Source organism: Silurus aristotelis, assembly GCF_946808225.1.
Source record: "Silurus aristotelis genome assembly, chromosome: 25".
In the NCBI taxonomy this organism is placed as follows: domain Eukaryota; kingdom Metazoa; phylum Chordata; class Actinopteri; order Siluriformes; family Siluridae; genus Silurus; species Silurus aristotelis.
This window is the reverse complement of record NC_139598.1, coordinates 9,769,747-9,791,198: the sequence shown is the minus strand read 5'-3', so window position 1 is coordinate 9,791,198 and position 21,452 is coordinate 9,769,747. Positions and strand designations below refer to the sequence as shown.

At 39.2% G+C, this 21,452-nt stretch overlaps 1 protein-coding gene across 1 annotated transcript in view; it reads left to right on the top strand.

Moving 5' to 3' along the window:
- dnajc13 (DnaJ heat shock protein family (Hsp40) member C13) overlaps positions 1-21,452 on the top strand; it is a 112,483-nt gene that overhangs the window by 19,264 nt on the left and 71,767 nt on the right. Inside the window, 7 exon segments of the mRNA XM_083529779.1 lie at positions 1,846-1,921; positions 2,350-2,499; positions 12,765-12,806; positions 13,214-13,414; positions 16,556-16,762; positions 18,033-18,128; positions 18,497-18,588. Coding sequence (XP_083385905.1) covers positions 1,846-1,921; positions 2,350-2,499; positions 12,765-12,806; positions 13,214-13,414; positions 16,556-16,762; positions 18,033-18,128; positions 18,497-18,588 — 864 coding nt within the window.

The window sequence follows — 21,452 nt, the reverse complement described above, 5'->3', positions numbered from 1 at the left end:
TATTAAAGAGCAATATTAGAGAAACTATGACTGATCGCTTAATTTCCAAATGGTCTACTTCAAGGTGTGTGCATGATCATTATACTACGGTGCTCATTTTTTCTCCCTGATAATTTCGGTTTTAAGAGGCGCTCATCATCTAGAGTGTAATGGAACATTGATTCTATGCATTCAGTAGCCCAGTTGAGCTCTGCAGGTCAGACAGAGATCTAAATAATTTTGATATCTCTGGGAGATTATTGATGCACTTTGCTGCAGTAGTTGAATTGAATGTACGCCTAACACCGTAACGTGGCGAGGTACTAATACTATAACTGAGGCAATTTTTAAAAGAGATAAGGTAATGATCTGAAATTGCTTCAGACTGTGGAATTATGGCTATATTTTTTATATCTGGTTTAAATGTTAGTATTAAGAGTGTGTCCACCACTATAACATTTTGATTAATTCCTACTGAATGGAGAATGGGCACAAATGCTGTTCTTAAGAAGTCTTCCTGATAATGGCTTTTGCTCTGGATAATCACTGATTAACTAGTGCTGTTTTGAGACTATGACCTATACTACAAGAAATGAGAGCAGCACCTTCCAGCACCTAATTTACACACCTCTATAATGTTACTCTTAGTAACCTCTAAACGTCGAAGGTATATATTATTAACTTATGCTTCCTAAAAACCTAAGCTAACCTTCTACGTCTGGCATTCTTGCCCCCTGTATAAACCTAACCTGTGCTGCTGGTGACCCTAAAGGCCTAGCTAATTTCACGTGTCTCAGAATAGAGTCTCCTATAACAAGAGCTCTTTCAGGTTTCTCAGTGGGTGCTTCACTGAGAGCAAACCTGTTTGAGTGTAGCGCCTTTGTCTGTTTGTGTTTTTCAGCATGGCATCCACACTTCCTGACAAATATATATATATTTTTTTTTGCACTCAATTTTGAAATACATTGTATATATGAAATTCTAAGCACTTCTTTTGTGACAGCCTATTTCATGTCACCTGACAGATTTTTTTTTTCTAAGTTCGATTCAGGGTTGGGCCTCGGCAAAGTCATTCAAAAACATAGATTTTCTTTGAGTTTGAGCCATTCCTTTGTGGTTCATCCTGGTTCAAAATAAGTCAAACTGCCGATTAATTGTAATAATTTAACATCTTGTAAATAATAACATGAGCAATATCCAACTTTGAATAAATATACCACATTAGCAAAAACACATGAAAGTGTACTTTTTTGTATGTTTGAAACCTTTCTGTGGTAAGTTAAATGTGGAAGTCTTTCAAATTGCATTTAGCAGCCAATTTGCCAGATCTGGTATTTTATTTCCCACTATAATGACCTATGGGTATGACGGAGGTTAAGTCATGCCCCCTTCTTTCCCACAAAGCAGTAGTATGGTTGCAGCCAAACCCCTCCAAAGCAACAAAATTATACCATCCTCAAATAGGGATTGGTTCTTATATTAACATTTGGTGTTTTATGTCCACCTTTCCCTTTGTTCATCAAAATAATGTCTGTATTTCTGTCTAATATTAAACATTTTCATTTGTGGCTTTTCGCAGATGCCCTGGTCCAGAGTGACGTACAATAGTGCTTTGAGTCTCTAGCAATTAATTTTTACAAAGCTAACTTGAAAAGTGCTTATTTAAGTGTTTGAGGAAAGAGGTAGGTCTTGAAGATAGCCAGGGACTGTTTGGACATCATGGGGAAGTTGATTCTAGCACCTCGGTGCCACCTTGGTGCCAACATTTTGGTTATTCCACCTCTTATTAGATTGTTGCATGATATCTATTATATGAAAAATACTTTGATTTATGTTGTGTATTTGTCTGTGTGTACCTTATTCCAGGTACAAGCGCATTTTCTCTATTGGGACGCATGGAATGACAACATACAATCCTACGACATTAGAAATTACAAACCAGGTATGAGTGTATGTGTTTGAGTCATATCAAGCAGAGGTGGAAAAATAGAAATTAATTTGTACTAGTGAAAGCTCCAGTGTGACCTGTTGCCAGTTAATATAATTTATTGCAAATTGTTCCTTCAGCGGTTTCTTTTTAGTAACATTTCTGCTTTTTTTTTTTTTTTTTTTTTTTGACCCGTCACAACTTTTGTGATTTTCTGGCCATTTATTTTGAAATGACCATATTTTTTCCTCAAAATGGTAAATTTTCTCAGTTAAAACATTTGATATTGTTCTCTATGTTCAATTGTGAATAAACTTTGTTTTAATAAAATTAGCAAGTCATTGCATTCTGTTTTAATTGACATTTAACATAGTGTCTCAATATTTTTGGAATTGGGGTTGTATTTACTGTATAAATTCATACTGTGTGATTTTCATTTACAGTGGCCGTATGGGGATATATGTGGTATCTCACCAGTAGGAAAAGGACAGGGCACCGAATTTAACCTTACCTTTCGAAAGGGTAGCGGGAAGAAGTCTGAGACTCTCAAGTTTTCCACTGAACATCGCACAGAGCTGCTGACAGAAGCACTGGTGAGCACAAAATGGGAAAAGAGGCAAGATTTAAGAAGGAAAGTAAAAATGAGAACTATTTAAACATGGATCATTACTCTAAAAGAAAACTTTACTCTGAAAGTAAACTTTATTAATTACACACTAATAATACACACAATACACACACACTAATAATACACACAATAATTATTAATTATTTACATTGCCAATCCAAAATGTCACCACCTAGATTTAATTCCACAAACGGGTAAGAGGCACGCATTGTATAATTTTTTCAGTGCGTAATATTTTAGCCGAGTTATTTAACTGATGCAGTTAGTAGCTTCTCATTTCTTAAACAGCCATGTCGGAAGACATATCCTGTGGTCATGGAAAATATCTTTTTCAGACCTGCATCAGTCAAAGAAAACAATTAAGGAACTTGCTATGCTATAACTTGCTATGCTATAACTATGAAAAAATTAGTTTAAAAACTGTCCAACCACTTGGATGGGTAGTGGTGAACTATCATCTTTGAGGCAGAAATGTAGTGGGGGAAGAAATAGAGCAAACATTGAAAATGTTTGGAGAAATCAAATGATAAAACGACCACAGTAGAACTAATGGCTATGTTCAATAGTTAAATAGCATTACCACATGCACAATGCTAAGAGAACTCGAGGGATTGTGACTAAACATCTGAGACTAAACCACTTATCAGTAAGGCATTATTGGACAACAAGGCTTCAATGTTTTTGGGAGAATAAATTTGGACTCTGAAACAATAATAAAAAAAAACAAAAAAACAAAACAAAAAGGTTTTCTGGTCCAGTTAGTCCAGATTGACCTGTTCCAGAGTGATGTGTGCATTGGGGTAAGATGAAGGGCACACATCATGCCTATTGCCTTTTGAACAAGCCCGTTCTCCAATCTGAAATTAGGGTGCTCCATATAAACACCTCAATCTGAATAAAAGTGCCTAAACCGAATGAAATTGTAATCAGTTTTTAGAAGGGTGTGATAAGCCTTTCAATAAACTGAACAAATACAACTTCTGCCATATAAATGCATTAAACCAATTACTGACTTTGATGAGACCAATTACTTGAGGGAACAAAATGCGCTTCCTCAAATCGGTGTGTGATTTCGACAGCCTCCTCTTTACCTGCAATCCGTATCAGATCTCGTATTGGCCCATTCTTCATTATCTTGCAGAAGATATTGTTAGATTTTTATCATGCCCAAACGAAACTTAATTCTTGGAGAGGTTTTCCATACGACCTGCGATGCCCGTAGGCCTTTCTGAATTCAGGGAAGAATCACACCGCACACAGCAAATGCTTCTTCTTCAGTTTATTGCAGGCAGCAGAACGTATATATACACACAGAGAAAAGAAAGCTGACCTAAAGTTGTTTCCTGTTTAGACAAGAGGATATACTAGCCGGAGATGTGTGAGCCCAGATAAGACTCCCTGTTTACCTTACAGACTAACATCGTAAATATTCTATAGACACTGAACAGACAAAGGAATGTGTGTGAAACAGTGTGAAAACCATCTTAACACTAACAATGGCCACTCTAAATTATTTATGATTTAGCATCAAACACCAAAACATAGGATGTTCATCCTGAGAACAGAACCGGTGACATAAACTGCAAATGAAAAGATAAAGACAAACAAAAACATATTCCATTTCATTCTTTCCCAACATGCATATAATCCTTCATCACCACCACTCCAATCAAGGCCTTAATGGCCTGTCTTACCATCGTCATCAAACATGGCAACATACAAAGTACAATTCCAACAATCAATAAAAGAATCATTCCTAAAACAAAAGTGTTCAACACTTGTAAACAAACTCTTAATCTTCTGAAAAAAACTTTGTTCAGCAGTTTAACGTTCTGCAAGACGTCGAGAGGCTTCAGTGCTTGTTCGATAATATGACCATCAGCATCATTATCGGGTATATAGGTACAACAGGTAGAACCTACAACAGCACATACTCCACCTTGTATAGCAGTGAGTTGAACCAAGCGATTTTGAAGGGCAGTTAATCTCAAACCTCGAAGTTCCACTCTAATTCCTTGCATCATAGCTGTGGTGGCGTTCATGAAAGAGATTAACTCATACCGGGTTACCTCAACTTCTATCATCAGATTAACCACACCAACAGATGGAAAAAGAGATTCAAAAAACTTTTCTGCACTTTTCCAAAGAAGATGTTCCTTAGGGACAGGATTACCTCTAGATATTAAACTAAATGCTGATCTTTCTTCTAAACTCCTTTTAGGACTTCTATGACTTGTAATAGGCCTTACAATTAAGGCAGCATCTTGTAGCTGAATCAGTGCACACACTCCAGACCAGTCGCTTGGGAAAGCTGTATACACCGTATGTCCGCATATTCAATACCAATCTTTAACAGCCAGTGTTCCCTGTGAACCTGGTATGCGCTCAAACGTCCAGTTACTCTGGCAGTTAGCCAATATCCTGGCAAAGGTTATATGTCCTGCCAGAGCCTGCCTTTCATTTTGTTGGATAGATACATATACAAGGCAGCCCCTTATAATTAGGGGTCGAGTTTCCGTAGTATTACAGTAAACTGACGGAATGGTTCCTAAAACTTTACTTCCTGTACTTTGGGAAACACAAGAAAGCTGCTTAGGTATTTGGAGTACAATGCCTAGACTAACAGGTGGCACAGAATTAAAACTTTAAGAGTTACGTTTATCTGGCTATAGTTTATTGAACAAGTAAGACAGAGTCTAGTGGAATTAGAAGCACCTTGGAGCACTTTACATGGACACTGCCAGACAGAGTCAGGACTGCTCATTGAAGACACACACTTCAACTCATCAGTGGAGCTAGGTCCGATAGAAACAACTGGAAGCTCATGTGTGCTGTGAGGGATAAGTGTACATACATAACAATCTCCCATCCCACCCACAGATTTAGCAGTGTGATTAGCTAGTCTCCACCACATGTTGGTTGCATATGCATGAGGTGCATCTGGATGCTCTAGCCAAGTCTCTTCTCCTTGCAGACGTGGGGCTCCCTGAATAAAGTCTTCAAAGGGGTTAAACAACATTAGGAGTGTAATTACAAATATGCACATATTGTTATAGAATTTAGACCTAGAGCAGGTATCAGGGTAAGCTAAACAAAACAGTCAAGTGAGTCAGATCTTCACCCCAGAGGTGGACCCCTTTCTACTATAAAGAAAGGATCTTTCCGTGGGCTCTTAACTGTTTCAGCCATGAATACTCACTTAGGTAGGCTTCTTAGGCCAACAGACCAATTAGTGCACAGATTAAGTGGGTGCTGTCTTGATCCTGCTTGCATGTATCCACTGTGGCTGATAATCAGTCAGAACTCCAGTTCTGGTTACAGCTAGAACATTCGCTGGACCCAGATACTTCGGCTCACCGACCTTGGTAGGCTTCAGACTTCGTATCAGGACATGCTGATTAGGCACAAAAGGGTGTGTTGGCTTATCTGTGGGAAGAGGAAGAGTTAGTGAGACATCAGCACTGATAGAATTCAATTTCTCAACCAGGGCAGAAATGTAGTCGTCCACAATCACTTCCAGGTTACCTATGGAAGAAATGCCAGTGCGTCCCCTGACCCATGGGGTCGGGAAAGGCCGGCCCATTAGAATTTCAAAAGGTGACAGATTAGTAGTTGAAGATGGATTCATTCTCATTTCTGTGAGTACTCCCGGGAGAACAACAGTCCAATTTCGGCCTGTTTCAATGCACGCTTTAGGAACACGTTCCTTAATGGTTCTGTTCGTTCTCTCTACCACTCCAGCTGACTGTGGGTGATAGGGAATATTAAAATGGCAATCAATTGCTAAGCTTTTAGCCAAAAGTGGTGTTACTTTAGAAGCAAAAGGTGTGCCGTTATCACTTTCAATCACACTAGGAATACCAAACCTAGAGATGATCTCTTTTGTTAATATTTTGACAACTGTTTTAGCGTTTTCTGTCGCACATGCAAATGCTTCTGACCACTTACTGAATCTGTCAACTATAACCAACAGGTATCTCAAATTTCCTACTGGTGGCATATGTATAAAATCTATCTGTGGGTGTTGGGAAGGGGCTTCAGGAAAAGTAAGCGCAGTATGTTGTAAAGGTCGATGTACGTTAGTTTTGGCACAATTCAAACTTGAATCCAACACTAGCTTGGTTGTTTTAGCTACATCAGCAATGCAGTATAATACGTTTATAGCCTGTATGACTTTAGCTATGCTAATGTGTGACATCCCATGGTAATGCATTACCAACACTATTAAAGCTAGTTTAGGCAGAGCAATTTTACCATCTACATCTCTAATGATACCAGCAGAATCTGATTTACATTGTTTGGAAGCCCAATACTTTATGTCCTCCTCAGTAGGCTGACTCTGAAGTATTTTTAGGTCAATGTCTGGTATATTGGAGATATGTGACATCATCGAGATCACAGGATTTGTATCTACTGGTTGTTTTGCTGCTTCCTTAGCTACTTTATCCGCTAACGTGTTTCCCTGAATTTCCTCTGAATCACCTACCCCTTAAAGTGTCTTTGCTTCCATGTTTCGGCAAAATCATGCACAACACCATAAGCGTACTTAGAATCAGTGTATATAGTCACTACTTTACCTTCAGACAACTGACATGCTCTTGTAAGTGCGACCAACTCTGCAGCTTGTGCAGATCTGTAATGATTTAGCTTCAACTATTACAGCAGGTAATCTTACAACCGCATATCCACATGAATACACACCATCAGAAGGTTTTGAACATGAACCATCTACATATAAGTAATTCCCCTCTTCCAGGGCCGTATCTAAATCGGGCCTACAAGAGGTCTCTTGTTCAATGTGTTCAAGGCAATCATGTGCGTCGTCAAAACCATTGACGTCAATATCGTCTAGCAGATCACGCAGAGCTACTGCTGAATGAGGCTGAGAAGAACGCTTAATAGTTAAGTTTTCCGTTGCCAAGAGTGTGGTTTCATAACCAGATCTACGTTGTGCTGTCATATGTTGTGTGTTGAGGTTGTGTAAAATAGCTGTTACCTGATGTGAGGTGTACAGTATCAAAGGATGTGACAGCACGAGGGCAACCCTTGTGCTATATTGTCTAAAGATTTGCAAAGATACGCAACAGGCAGCGCAGGATAAAGACCAGGGCTAGTAGACGGTGTCGAATTGTATGGTGGAGGCGATTGTTTTTTATTCAAAGAGCATTTAGGAGCATTGACTCTTTCTGGACCTTTGTCCCAGTACTTCTTCATATTTACCCATTTATTATAGGACTCACGCATATAAGTGTAGTCCCAATTCGGATCGCCCCATCCACCGTTCACCATAGAATACGCATTTTCCATATCGCGGGTCTTAAATGACCCATGTTTAGGAAAATTATCTATCTGCGACATGCATTCACTCCATCCTGCCAAATTATATAAATAAGGATTAGTCCAGTAACCGGCACTATTCCTAAACATCCAATCTTTGGGATTTTCTTCCGGCAATGGGCGAGAAATGTCATGACCCATCTTCTTAACACAGAACAAAGAACAGACACACAACACTTAACTCTCAGAAAATACACACATTAGGCACCAGGGGGATCGCAGTCTTCAAACAAAAAAAGCAATCCAGTCTCTCCAATTGAATCACAAATTTTGTAAGTTAGGAGAAAAAATAGACTTTTGGGAGGAGGGAGGGATACTATTAACCACAAAAGCTTCCAAAATCAGCTTCCTGCACCAGTCTTTTCCTCTTACCTTCCAGCAGTAGTATGCCTACAAATTCACACTGCTGCTTGATTAAGAGCAACACTTTACATAAAAATAGCATGCACAAGAAATAATAGAACTGCAGTTGACAGGACAGGACATCGGCTAATGTCACAAAGTCATTGCAATTGAAAGTGCCGGCACATGTAAACACTATATCGGATTAGATAACGGCATGTAAACAGTCCACCGAATCTTTTAATCGGAATGACAAAGTGTCCATGTAAATGTGGAAAACTTAAAACTTTTAAAAAGGGTTATATTTTTCAATATTATAAAGAAATTAATACATTTGAATATTAGTTAATCAAGTACTTTTAAAGTCAAAATAGCACTAATTTGTTTGATCAGATTTTTTTATTGAAATTTTTTTTGTTGCTATATTTGAATACCAATTTTTCTAAATAAATTGCCTTTTTAGTTTCTCCTAGGCAGTTTTTTTTTACGTTTTTAAAAAAATTGTTATATACAGTACAGACCAAAAGTTTGGACACACCTTCTCATTCAAAGAGTTTTCTTTATTTTCATGACTATGAAAATTGTAGATTCACACTGAAGGCATCAAAACTATGAATTAACACGTGGAATTATATATGGAGTTATATACATAACAAAAAAGTGTGAAACAACTGAAAAATGTCATTCTAGGTTCTTCAAAGTAGCCACCTTTTGCTTTGATTACTGCTTTGCACACTCTTGGCATTCTCTTGATGAGCTTCAAGAGGTAGTCACCTGAAATGGTCTTCCAACAGTCTTGAAGGAGTTCCCCGAGAGATGCTTGGCACTTGTTGGCCCTTTTGCCTTCACTCTGCGGTCCAGCTCACCCCTATCTCGAACCATCTCGATTGGGTTCAGGTCCGGTGACTGTGGAGGCCAGGTCATCTGGCGCAGCACCCCATCACTCTCCTTCTTGGTCAAATAGCCCTTGATGCCTTCAGTGTGACTCTACAATTTTCATAGTCATGAAAATAAAGAAAACTCTTTGAATGAGAAGGTGTGTCCAAACTTTTGGTCTGTACTTAATGTGTGTGTGTGTGTGTGTGTGTGTGTGTGTGTGTGTGTGTGTGTGTGTGTATGTATGTGTATATATATATATATATATACACATACATACAGAGTACGACATGCAGTGAAATGCTTTGTACAACTGTCCAACATTCAAGCATAACAAAGAAATAGAATTCAAGGATAAAAAATAAAGTATAAAAAAAAAAGTATAAATTTTAGAAAATGTATGTATATACATGAATCTAGACAGGGATGGATGCTTATGGCAAATATTGACAGTACAAATTAAAGTGATTTAGTGTGATTGTCCTTAAAGTGCAGTATGGTGTGGTATAAAGTGACACTATGCTGTGCAAGTTCAGAGTTGAAGTGACGGTCCAGAGTTAAGGTGTCATAATACTGCAGAGAAGTTGTGCAGAAATAAGTGAAGATGGAGAGAGAGGTCCAGTACTGGGTCCTGGGTGTTTCCTGGTTTAAACTCTGAATGGCCTGTGGGAAGAAGCTCCTCCTCATTTTCTCTGTGTTTGCTTTCAAGGAGCGGAAGCGCTTTCTTGAAGCGCTTAGAAAATAAGCTATTACAAAGCTATACTACAAAGAAAATAGTCCATTGTTGGTATGGCTGAGGTCCTTCACAATCTTCACAACCACGGGCTGAAGAGTTAGGGAGCTTGGTGAAGATGGTATGTTGAGCTGAACGCACCACCCTCTGGAGGACTCGCCTGTCCTGCATGGTGCTGTTCCCGAACCAGGAAGTGATGCTACCCGTCAGGACGCTCTCAACGGTGCAAGTGTAAAAGGTCTTTAGCACCTGAGAGGGTAATTTAAAGTTAAGATAAAAGTTAAGCATCTCAGATGGTACAGATGCTGCTGGGCCTTCTTAACCAGGTTGATGATGTGGCAGGACCAAGACAGGTCCTGTGTGATGTGAACACCTAGGTACCGGAAACTGTCCACTCTCTCCACTGGGTTCCCATTGATGTTTAGTGGTTGGTATGGTACCGCTCCTGCTTCGTGCTGAAGTCCACTATCAACTCCTTAGTCTTGGTGCCATGAGAATCTTCTCTCGAACGTCAGCATCTCTACAGGTTTTTAATCTCCTGTAGGTAGGTCGTCTCGCCCACAACAACAGATCAGCCCCACCACAACAGTGTTGTCAGCAAACTTGATGGTGGTGGAATTGAAAGTGGCCACACAGTCATATCTGTACAGTGAGTACAGCAGGGTGCACACAACCAGAACAAGCAGAACACAACCCTGGGGAGCTCCAGTGCTGAGGTTGAGGTTGGATGAAGTGTGTTTGCCCACCCGTACGGCTTGTGTCTGTCTGTCAGGAAGTTGGAGATCTATTGACACAGCAGCAGGCTGAATCCCAGGACCTCCAACTTAAGAGGTGAGCATGGAGGGAATTATGGTTTTCAACGCTGAACTGTAGTCGACAAGCAGCATTTTTGCATAATTCCCTTTTCTGCAGTCCATGTGGCTCATCGTTGTGTGAAGATGAGCAATGGCGTCCTCAGTATAGCGGTTCTGGCAGTACGCAAACTGTAGAGGATCCAGTGTGTCTGGTAGTGATGTCTCTGTCCAGTCTTTTAAAGCACTGCTGAGGTCAGGGTAGTTGTTAAGGCAGGAGGGCTAGGGCTTCTTTGGGACAGGAATAATGGTGGACTGTTTGAAGCATGAGGGGACAACAGACTGTTCCAGGGAGAGGTTGAATATCTTAGTGAACACCGGTGCTAGTTGGTCAGCGCAGGCTTTCAGAACCCAACCTGTGATGCCATCTGGTCTTGCTGCCTTCCTGGTAGTCACTCTCCTGAATACCCTCCTCACGTCATGCTCCGAGATGGTGAACGTGTTTACCTCTCTGGCTCTTTCAGCGTGCGTGCTCTTTGTGCCACTAGTGCTGCTAGTGTGGTTATATGCAGCTTTGAAGCGAGCGTAAAAGATGTTTAGTTCTCCATTCTGGAAGATGCAGTTTTATAGTCCGTGATGTTTCTTAGTCCCTGAAACAGGCTCCTAGAGCCACCATTTTGGATAGTTTTCTCCTGTAATATATATACACACACACACACACACACACTCACACACTCACACACTAATACTGTGTTAGTTATTTTAAACAACTAGAGCATCTATGCCATGCAAACTTATTTTGTTCACAAGCTCTATTTAAAACTCGCATTTTATTTATTATACGTTTTCTTCAGCTAAGAAATAATTTTTAAATCCTTAAACAACACTAACAGTGTTTACAATCTGAATGCACTGAGCTGTGCATGTAATTTTTATGGAATGATAACAGTATACTGCACTCTCGTCACAAGACCACAACCTTGAATCAGATTGCATGTGACATACATATAAATAGAGAATGTTAATGTTACTGGCTCCAAAAGTAGAAAGAATGAATTCAGATGGGTGAAAATCTTTCCATGCAAATGAAAAATGAAGGTCTCCATTATAGTATGCACCTTTCACGTGAATGTCAGCATCTTCTTTCATGCAGTATGCTCTTTAAGACAGGCTATATTTCGCTCAACAGAATATCTTCTGCTGCCTGAAAAGGACAGAACATAAGCTAATTAACTTGGTGAGTGGTTAGCCAATTTTATTTTTCTGTAATTTAATAAGATAAATTTCTATAAATCAGGAGGCTCTCCTTCATGCTATTCCTGAAATACAACCAAATTAGTTTGACACCATATACTGTACGTTCTAATTTCTGAGTGGCCTGATTTAAGGTGCATATATGATCATTATACTATGGTGCTGGTTGTTTGTCATATTTTTTTTCTAGGGGAGTGTTGATTCTAGGTGTTTAGCAGCACAGTGGAGTTCTTTGGTATCAGATAGTGATTTAGTCTTTATTGTCTTACATATGATATGGAAGTGTGTGGAAATTTAGAGCTCTGTGGAATGTCACTTTATCTTATTATTTTGGTTGGCATCTGGTCAGGACTATTTTGATTGCTTTCTATTTGACCCCAACATCCTGGTCAGAGAACATCTTTATGACTTAAAATGTTTTAGAGGACGAGAGATCTCAAATACATTAATAATAAACCATGGCTTTCCAGTCACTTTGTATCCTGCATTTGTGCACTTCATTGTGGAAATTTTATTTGTTCCATTGTAGTCACTGTTTTCAGAATTAAACAATTGTTATATTCTCCAGCAGAATAGATAAATAAATTTAGGTTTAAATAACCAAAATAAAAACACCACAACTAAAATTGTAGACAACAGAGCAGTGTGTTTCTCTGCTGATGTTAAATTCAAATTTAAACTTTTTTTCCCCTGCAATGAAAGAGACTAATCTACTAATAGAAATCAGAACAAATTTCATTGTTGGCTTAAAACTTTTACTTGCAAAATGAAAACATTTGTTACAAAAAGTAGTCGTAGTACTTTGTAGTATTACACCTGTGTTAATTTACAGGCCACCACACACATATGGTGTAAGTTTGGTATGTTTTCTTATACTTGCCTTTTTCTTTTCTGTAGAGATTCAGAACAGACTTTTCTGAGGGAAAGATAACTGGAAGAGTGAGTATTTTCCATCTTTTGTACACAAGTAAATGTTACATTCCAGTTCTGCTCTTACACAGACAAGCATTAATTTGTGTGTGACTGAGTGAATGGATTATTAGATAAATTAAGTGGCTGTAAGGTCATTCTCTGGCATAAATTATGACCATGAGATGTGAGTAATAAGGCACTGGAACCTCTGGATGTAAAGATATGTTTATTACATATCTAAATAACAAGATACCACACGTTATTTCACATGGAACATTGTCTTCTTGCTGAATGGAAATCAATCTTTTTGACAATTTAGTAGTTTTAGTTTCAAAGGCATGAAAGACGAACCTTTTATTTACTAATTAGAGCGTTAGATATCAGTTAGATTGTAAGATGTTTTAATATTTTACATTTGAATGTTGCCTTATCAGCGATATAACTGCTACAAGCATCATTGGAGTGACACAAGGAAGACGGTGGGGCTTGAAGTCACGCCAGGGGGAATTGACCAGATTGATCTCCAAACCAACCGGGTCATCTGTTCCTATGATTATCGTTGCATCGAAGGCTTTGCAGAAGTTTCAGACTACCAAGGGGGTTTTTGTATCCTCTATGGAGGCTTCAGCAGACTGGTAAGCATGCTTGAACGGAGCACTGAAAGCAATCGCAGAAAATGGCCATGATGAGCACAAAGAAAATAAGCCCAAAACAAAGTAATAAATTGCAAATAATGCTAAACTGCTGAACACATGCACACTAGGGTTTCATAGTGAAGTCTACTAATGCAGTCACTAGTTGGGCACTGTAGAGATTAGTGGGGAAATAAAAGCAAGCAAGTGGTGAATTAAGCAGGATAAATATCCTTTATCAGAAAATACCCTTTACGTTTATATTAGTTTGTATTACTTAAAGTAGTTTTTTATTTCTTTTTTTTATTTTCTATGTTCTATCATGGAATAGATGGAAAGAGAAATGGTGTAGGGGTGATTCTGAAGGAAGAGTACAGTAAGAGTGTAGTGGAGGTGAAGAGAGTTTCTGATAGGGTGATGAACGTGAAGCTGGAAGTTGAAGGGATGATGATAAATGTCATCAGTGCCTATGCTCCACAAGTCAGCTGTGAGATGGAGGAGAAGGAAAGATTCTGGAGTGAGTTAGATGAAGTGGTAGATGGTGTACCTAGGAAAGAACGATTGGTGATTGGGGCAGACTTTAATGGGCAAGTAGGTGAAGGGAACAGAGGTGATGAGGAGGTGATGGGTAGGTATGGTTTTAAGGAGAGGACTGTAGAAGGGCAGATGGTGGTAGATTTTGCTAAAAGGATGGAAATGGCAGTGGTGAATACGTATTTTAAGAAGAAGGATGATCATAAGATGACCTATTAGAGTGGAGAAAGGTGCACACAGGTGGACTATGTTCTATGTAGGAGATGCAACCTGAAGGAGATTGGAGACTGTAAGGTGTTGGCGGGGGACAGTGTAGCTAGACAGCATCGGATGCTGGTCTGTAGGATGGTTCTGGAGGCGAAGAAAAAGAGGAGCATGAGGACTGAAAGAAGAATAAGATGGTGGAAACTGAAGGAGGAAAAGTGTAGTGTGAGGTTCAGGGAAGAGGTCAGACAGAGGCTCGGTGGTGGTAAAAAAGTTGTTGGATAATTGGGTAACTACTGATAAGGGTGGCAGCTAGAAGAGTACTTGGTGTGACATCTGGAAATAGAAAGGAAGACAAAGAGACGTGGTAGTGGAATGAGGAAGTGCAGGAGAGCCTAAGGGGAAAGAGGTTGGCAAAACAGAAGTGGAATCATCAGAGTGATGAGAAAAGTAGGCAGGAGCACAAGGAGATGCGGCAGCAGGTAAAGAGGGATGTGGCGAAAGCCAAGGAAAAGGCATATGAGGAGCTGTATGAGAGGTTGGACACTAAGGAAGGAGAAAAGGATTTGTACTGATTGGCCAGGCAGAGGGACAGAGCTGGGAAGGATGTGCTGCAAGTTAGAGCAATAAAGGATGGAGATGGAAATGTGTTGACTAGTGAGGAGAGTTTGTTGAGAATATGGAGGGAGTATTTTGAGCAGCTAATGAATGAGGAAAATCAGAGGGAAAGAAGGTTGGATGATGTGTAGTTGGTGAAGCAGGATGTGGATAGGATTATTAAGGAGGAAGTGAGAGCAGCGATTAAGAGGTTGAAGAGTGGAAAGTCGGTTGGACCAGATGACATACCTGTAGAAGCGTGAAGATGTTTAGGAGAGATGGCAGTGGAGTTTTTAACCAGATTGTTTAACAAGATTCTGGAAGGTGAGAGGATGCCTGAGGAATGGAGAAGGAGTGTGCTGGTACCGATCTTTAAGCACAAGGAAGATGTGCAGACCTGCAGTAACTACAGGGGAATTAAGTTGATCAGTCACACCAGGAAGTTATGGGAAAGAGTAGTGGAAGCCAGGCTGAGAGAAGAGGTGACCATCTGTGAGCAACAGTATGGTTTCATGCCGAGGAAGAGCACCACAGGTGCCTTATTTGCTTTGAGGATGTTGATGGAGAAGTATAGAGAAGGACAGAAGGAGCTGCATTGTGTATTTGTGGATTTAGAGAAAGCGTACGACAGAGTGCCAAGAGAGGAGTTGTGGTATTGTATGAGGAAGTCAGGTGTGTCAGAGAAGTATGTGAGGGTGGTGCAGGACATGTATGAGGACAGTGTGACAGCAGTGAAGTGTGCAGTAGGAACGACAGACTGGTTCAGGGTGAAGGTTGGACTGCATCAAGGATCGGCCCTGAGCCCTTTCCTGTTTGCAGTGGTGATGGACAGGTTGACAGGCGAGGTCAGACAGGAGTCTCCTTGGACTATGATGTTTGCGGATGATATTGTGATTTTTGGTGAGAGTAGTGAGCAGGTTGAGAAGAGCCTTGAGGGGTGGAGAAATGCGCTGGAGAGAAGGGGAATGAAAGTCAGTAGGAGTAAGACAGAGTACATGTGCGTAAATGAGAGGGAGGGCAGTGGAGTGGTGCAGTTGCAGGGAGAAGAGGTGGAGAAGGTGGAGGAGTTCAGGTACCTGGGGGTTAACAGTGCAAAGTAATGGAGAGTGTGTTAGAGAAGTAAAGAAAAGAGTGCAGGCAGGGTGGAGAAGAGTGACAGGAGTGATTTGTGATAAAAGAGTGTCTGCAAGAGTGAAAGGGAACGTTTATAGGACTGTGGTGAGACCTGCGATGTTGTATGGATTAGAGACAGTGGCATTGAGTAAAAGACAGGAGGTGGAGCTGGAGGTGAGGGAGGTGAGATTGAGATGGTTTGGACATGTGCAGAGGAGGGACATGAGTTATATTGGTAAAAGAATGCAGAGGATGGAGCCACCAGGAAGGAGGAATAGAGGACGACCAAGGAGGAGGTTCATGGATATGGTGAGAGAAGACATGCAGGTAGTTGGTGTCAAAGAGGCAGATGTAGAGGACAGGGTGGTATGGAGACGGATGATCCGCTGTGGCGACCCCTAATGGGAGCAGCCGAAAGTAGTAGTTTTTTGGTTTTTTTTTTTAAAGACCATTAAGACCATTAGTCCATCATGTTTAATTACTGTTCAACTAGTATAAACAAATATTCTTGAAACCATATTACATATATTGCAAATTAGTAGTAATAGTAAATGCTTTGCACATACTAACTCAATTAAGTAGCTTAAATAGGCTGTATTGTAAATGTTCTAAAGTTGCTTTTTTTTTTTTTAAGACCGGTTCCTATGTATGTTTGTTTCTTGAATAAAAATAAATAAAATTTTCTCTTTTCTTTAGCATTTCTTTGCGTCAGAGCACCGTGATGAAATCATTCGCAGTGCTATTGAGCATGCTGGGAATTTTATTGGTATAATCTTGCGCGTGAGAAAGGAGCCTATAAGCTTTGAAGGCTTTGCCACTGAGAGGCTCGGCAAATATGGTTCAGATGAGAATATCACGTCCCTTGCCGAATTTGTAGTGCAAAAGATCTCACCACGGCATGCGGTGAGACACACACACACACACACACACACACACACACACACACACACACACACACACACACACACTAAACACGGTTCCATGGGGCATTAAAATGCATTATTGGATTATGTGACAATTAAGGCATTAAATGGCATTAGAAAGCATTACATTTTATGCTTATATGCATTAAATATTTTTGGAGCTGTAAAGAAAAAATATCAATTTAATTTTAATATAGACTTCATAATTAATAACTTTAATTTGCTGTCACAAAATACGTTTATTGTTGTGTATTTGAGTCCTGTCTGTGCAAAATGCACAGGAAACCTTTTGCCCTTTAATTTCAAATGCGGTATACTGTAGAACTGATTATACAATATAATTGTTTTACATGTACACCATCACATTTCAGCAATAGTTTTCTATATCTTCCTAAGATATCCTCCTATAGAAATGAAACTAATATATATTTTAGAGTAGTCAATGTGAAGCTTGTATAGCTGTATACTATAGATTTACTGTCCTATGAAAATAACTCAACATACAGCCATTACTGTCAGTCTAGCTGAGTGAGTACCTAAATGTACTTATAAGTTGTATTAAAACCCAGTTGCAAAATGAACTTACACATGGAACCAGACAAGTGTTTAAATGAATGTTTCAGCAAAAATAGCATTAACTAATGCACATATAGTAAAACATATAAGGTGTAAACCGTAGATTATAGAAGTGCTTGGTACACAGCTGTAAAATTTTTCCAACTGACTGGGTAGGTTTTACAGAACATTTTTACCTAAGTTGTCAACTGATCTAACCGTTCTAGGCTTGAGATATTTAAATCTTTAATAAAAAAAAAAAAATCATTATACTTGGCTTACATATTCTGTCAGAACAAAAAAATTAGATAAAAAAAAAAAAATGGATGTCAAAACTGAATCTCAGCATTGCATCTATGCATCACCATGTGCCAAATGTACCCAGGTTCTCTGATTATGCCATCTTAAAATATGTAACAAAATTTTCCTTATAACATTTGAAGAATTTTTGCTAAATGTACTTTTTTCTGTAATTCCCTGGATTATGATAAAATGAACAAACACAGACGGGAAATTCAAGCTAATTCAAATTCACCACTGCTTGTTGAACGTCTGTCTGACTGGCTCTCTATCTGTCCGTCTATCTTTAGAAAAATAAGCTGTTTTTTTTTATATTATTTTAAATGACAGTAAACCATAATATACCACTGTTATATTAATGTAGTCCCAGTTTTATTTTGCTTTGTGTTCCTTAGGAGCCTGTAAAAAGGATTCTAGCCCTTACAGAGACTTCTCTGGTGGAAAGAGACCCTGCCTCTTACAACATTGTGACTATCAAACCCTTTGAAGAGGTGAGCAATGCTGTTTGAAATGAAATATTCAATTTGATGGCAAATATAATTATGCAAATCAACTTCATGCAAATATACTTTTGTCATGTAATAATTCAATTCTCTAGGGTTATTTTTAGTAAACCTACTTTTTTTTTTTTTTTTTTTTTTAAATATATAAAACACTGTCCATTCTCCCAAATTTCACTCCAAGGTTAATAAAATAAAATGTATAATATTAACTAAGTGAGATATTATGGAATACAATTTACTAAAGAGTTTATTTCTCCTATGTATTGTAAGTTTTGGAGTACTTTTTAAAGACCTTACTAGTGGTTATTCCCTCTCTGTAAGGATATGGTGAACTAATTGTATTGGTGATGCTACAGGTTTTCGCGCTCATCTGTGATGCTGAGAACCCTCAGATATTCACAGTCGAGTTTATCAGGGGACAGATACGAAAGTACTGCTCCACAGATAGGTAAGAAAAAATATCAGAAATTATATTTATTTATGCATTTATTTTAATGCAAGAAATGTTTTTCCAAAACCGTAGAATTTTCCCATGATGATTTTACCTTTCTTTTTTAGTTTCTAATACATTAAATCTTCGGCGCAAATAAAGTATTTAAATAAATGCATACATGCCTGCATAAACAAAGAAACCTACATTAACAAATAAAAAAACTAATTCAACTGAATATTTTAAATAAACAAATGACTGACAAATTTGTTGGTACCCAAAGAAAATATATATAAACAATTGTATCTGTTGATTCCTTTTTAATTTTATACGATGCTGAATATAGATAATTCAATTCAATTCAAAAAAATTTAATTTGTATAGTGCTTTTAACAATGAACATTGTCTCAAAGCAGCTTTACACAGATAATGTGGTGATTAAAAGTAAATATGTTCTTTGTAAGTACGTTGGTCCCTGATGAGCAACTGTGGCAAGGAAAAACTCCCCAAGATGGCATAAGGAAGAAACCTTGAGAGGAACCAGACTCGAGGGAACCCATCCTCATCTGGGTTACACCGAATGTCAATTTGAAGCAGATATACAATGTTGCGGGGTACAGTGATGATGATCAGAAGTGAACTGTATCCTGAGTCAGTGTAGCAGACTGTTGACATTAACTACAGTCCAATCCATCCTCAAAGCGCCCGTTCTTACTCCGGAATTTCATGGAACCACCCAAGGTGTTGATAAGAAACCGTCCCAAGCTACACAGAGTGGCCTCCAGTCGAAGAGAACACTATCCAGAGGCAGGCCTGGACGAAGTGGGAAGATCCACGGAGGGGAGAGGGGCAGAAACAGTGGTCACTGGAGCCTCAGGAGCATGTTTAACTCGACCGAGCGAGAGAGAGCGAGAGAGAGAGAGAGAAGAGGGTGACAGGAAGAGAAGGATATGGATTATTAAGTGTCCTTATTGTTGTATGAAAGTTAATATCACTGTGCAGTTTGGACTCCGGCAAGACTCGCTATGGCAGCATAAGTAAAAGGGAGAACCAGAAGGTAACACAGACATGAGGGATCTCTGGGATAAGAGATGACCAACCACACCACCGTCAACAAACCTGAGTGAACGTGTGAATGTGAGGGGACGACAGCATACAAATATCCCAGTTCACCAAATACTCTATATCCATGTTCCCTCCAGATCTGAGCCTTTACCTAAGAAAAAAAATCTACTGATCAAAGGTTTGACTAAATAAATATGTTTTCAACCTCGACTTGAACACTGAGACTGTGTCTGAGTCCCGAACACTAGTTGGAAGGTTGTTCCATAACTGTGGGGCTTTATAAGAGAAAGATCTGCCCCCTGCTGTAGTCTTCATTATTTGAGGAACCAACAGATAGCCAGCACCTTTTGATCTAAGTAGGCGTGGAGGATCATACTGGTACAGAAGTTCACTCAGATACTGCGGTGCGAGACTATTTAGTGCTTTATACGTCAGTAGTAGTATTTTATAATCAATGCGAGATTTAATTGGGAGCCAGTGTAGATTGATTAAAACAGGGGGGATGTGGTCATATTTCCTAAATCTAGTGAGGACTCTTGTTGCTACATTCTGAACTAACTGAAGCTTATTTATACACTTACTCATACACCCGGACAGTAAAGCGTTACAGTAGTCTAATCTAGAAGTAACAAAAGCATGAACTAGTTTTTCTGCATCCTTTAACGACATCATATTTCTAATTTTAGCAATATTTCTAAGGTGAAAGAAAGATAAGGCACCTTTTCTCTGTTACTTTCTGCTCAAAGTTTCAGGGAAATTACTAAGAGGCACACAAAAGCCTATAAGTCAGATAGCAAAGTTTCTCTCTCTCTCTCAAAAGTTTAATCAAAGAACAACTTTTATCCAAAGTCATTGGTTCAGACATCAGCATTTGGTTTATAAATAACTAATACACTATATAATTTTACTATACAGTGAGGAAAATAAGTATTTGAACACCCTGCTATTTTGCAAGTTCTCCCACTTAGAAATCATGGAGGGGTCTGAAATTCTAATCGTAGGTGCATGTCCATTGTGAGAGACATAACCAAAAAAAAAAAATCCAGAAATCACAATGTATGTTTTTTAACTATTTATTTGTATGATACAGCTGCAAATAAGTATTTGAACAACTGAGAAAGTCAATGTTAATATTTGGTACAGTAGCCTTTGTTTGCAATTACAGAGGTCAACGGTTTCCTGTAGTTTTTCACCAGGTTTGCACACACTGCAGCAGGGATTTTGGCCCACTCCTCCACACAGATCTTCTCTAGATCAATCAGGTTTCTGGCCTGTCGCTGAGAAACAGAGTTTGAGCTCCCTCCAACGATTCTCTATTGGGTTTAGGTCTGGAGACTGGCTAGGCCATGCCAAAACCTTGATATGCTTCTTACAGAGCCACTCCTTGGTTATACTGGCTGTGTGCTTCGGGTCATTGTCATGTTGGAAGACCCAGCCTCGACCCATCTTCAATGCTCTAACTGAGGGAAGGAGGTTGTTCCCCAAAATCTCGCAATACATGGCCCTGGTCATCCTCTCCTTAATACAGTGCAGTCGCCCTGTCCCATGTGCAGAAAAACACCCCCAAAGCATGATGTTACCACCCCCATGCTTCACAGTAGGGATGGTGTTCTTGGGATGGTACTCATCATTCTTCTATCCTCCAAACACATTTAGTGGAATTATGACCCAAAAGTTTTATTTTGGTCTCATCTAACCACATGACTTTCTCCCATGACTCCTCTGAATCATCCAAATGGTCATTGGCGAACTTAAGACTGGTTTAAGCAGGGGAACCTTCCGTGCCATGCATGATTTCAAACCATGACGTCTTAGTG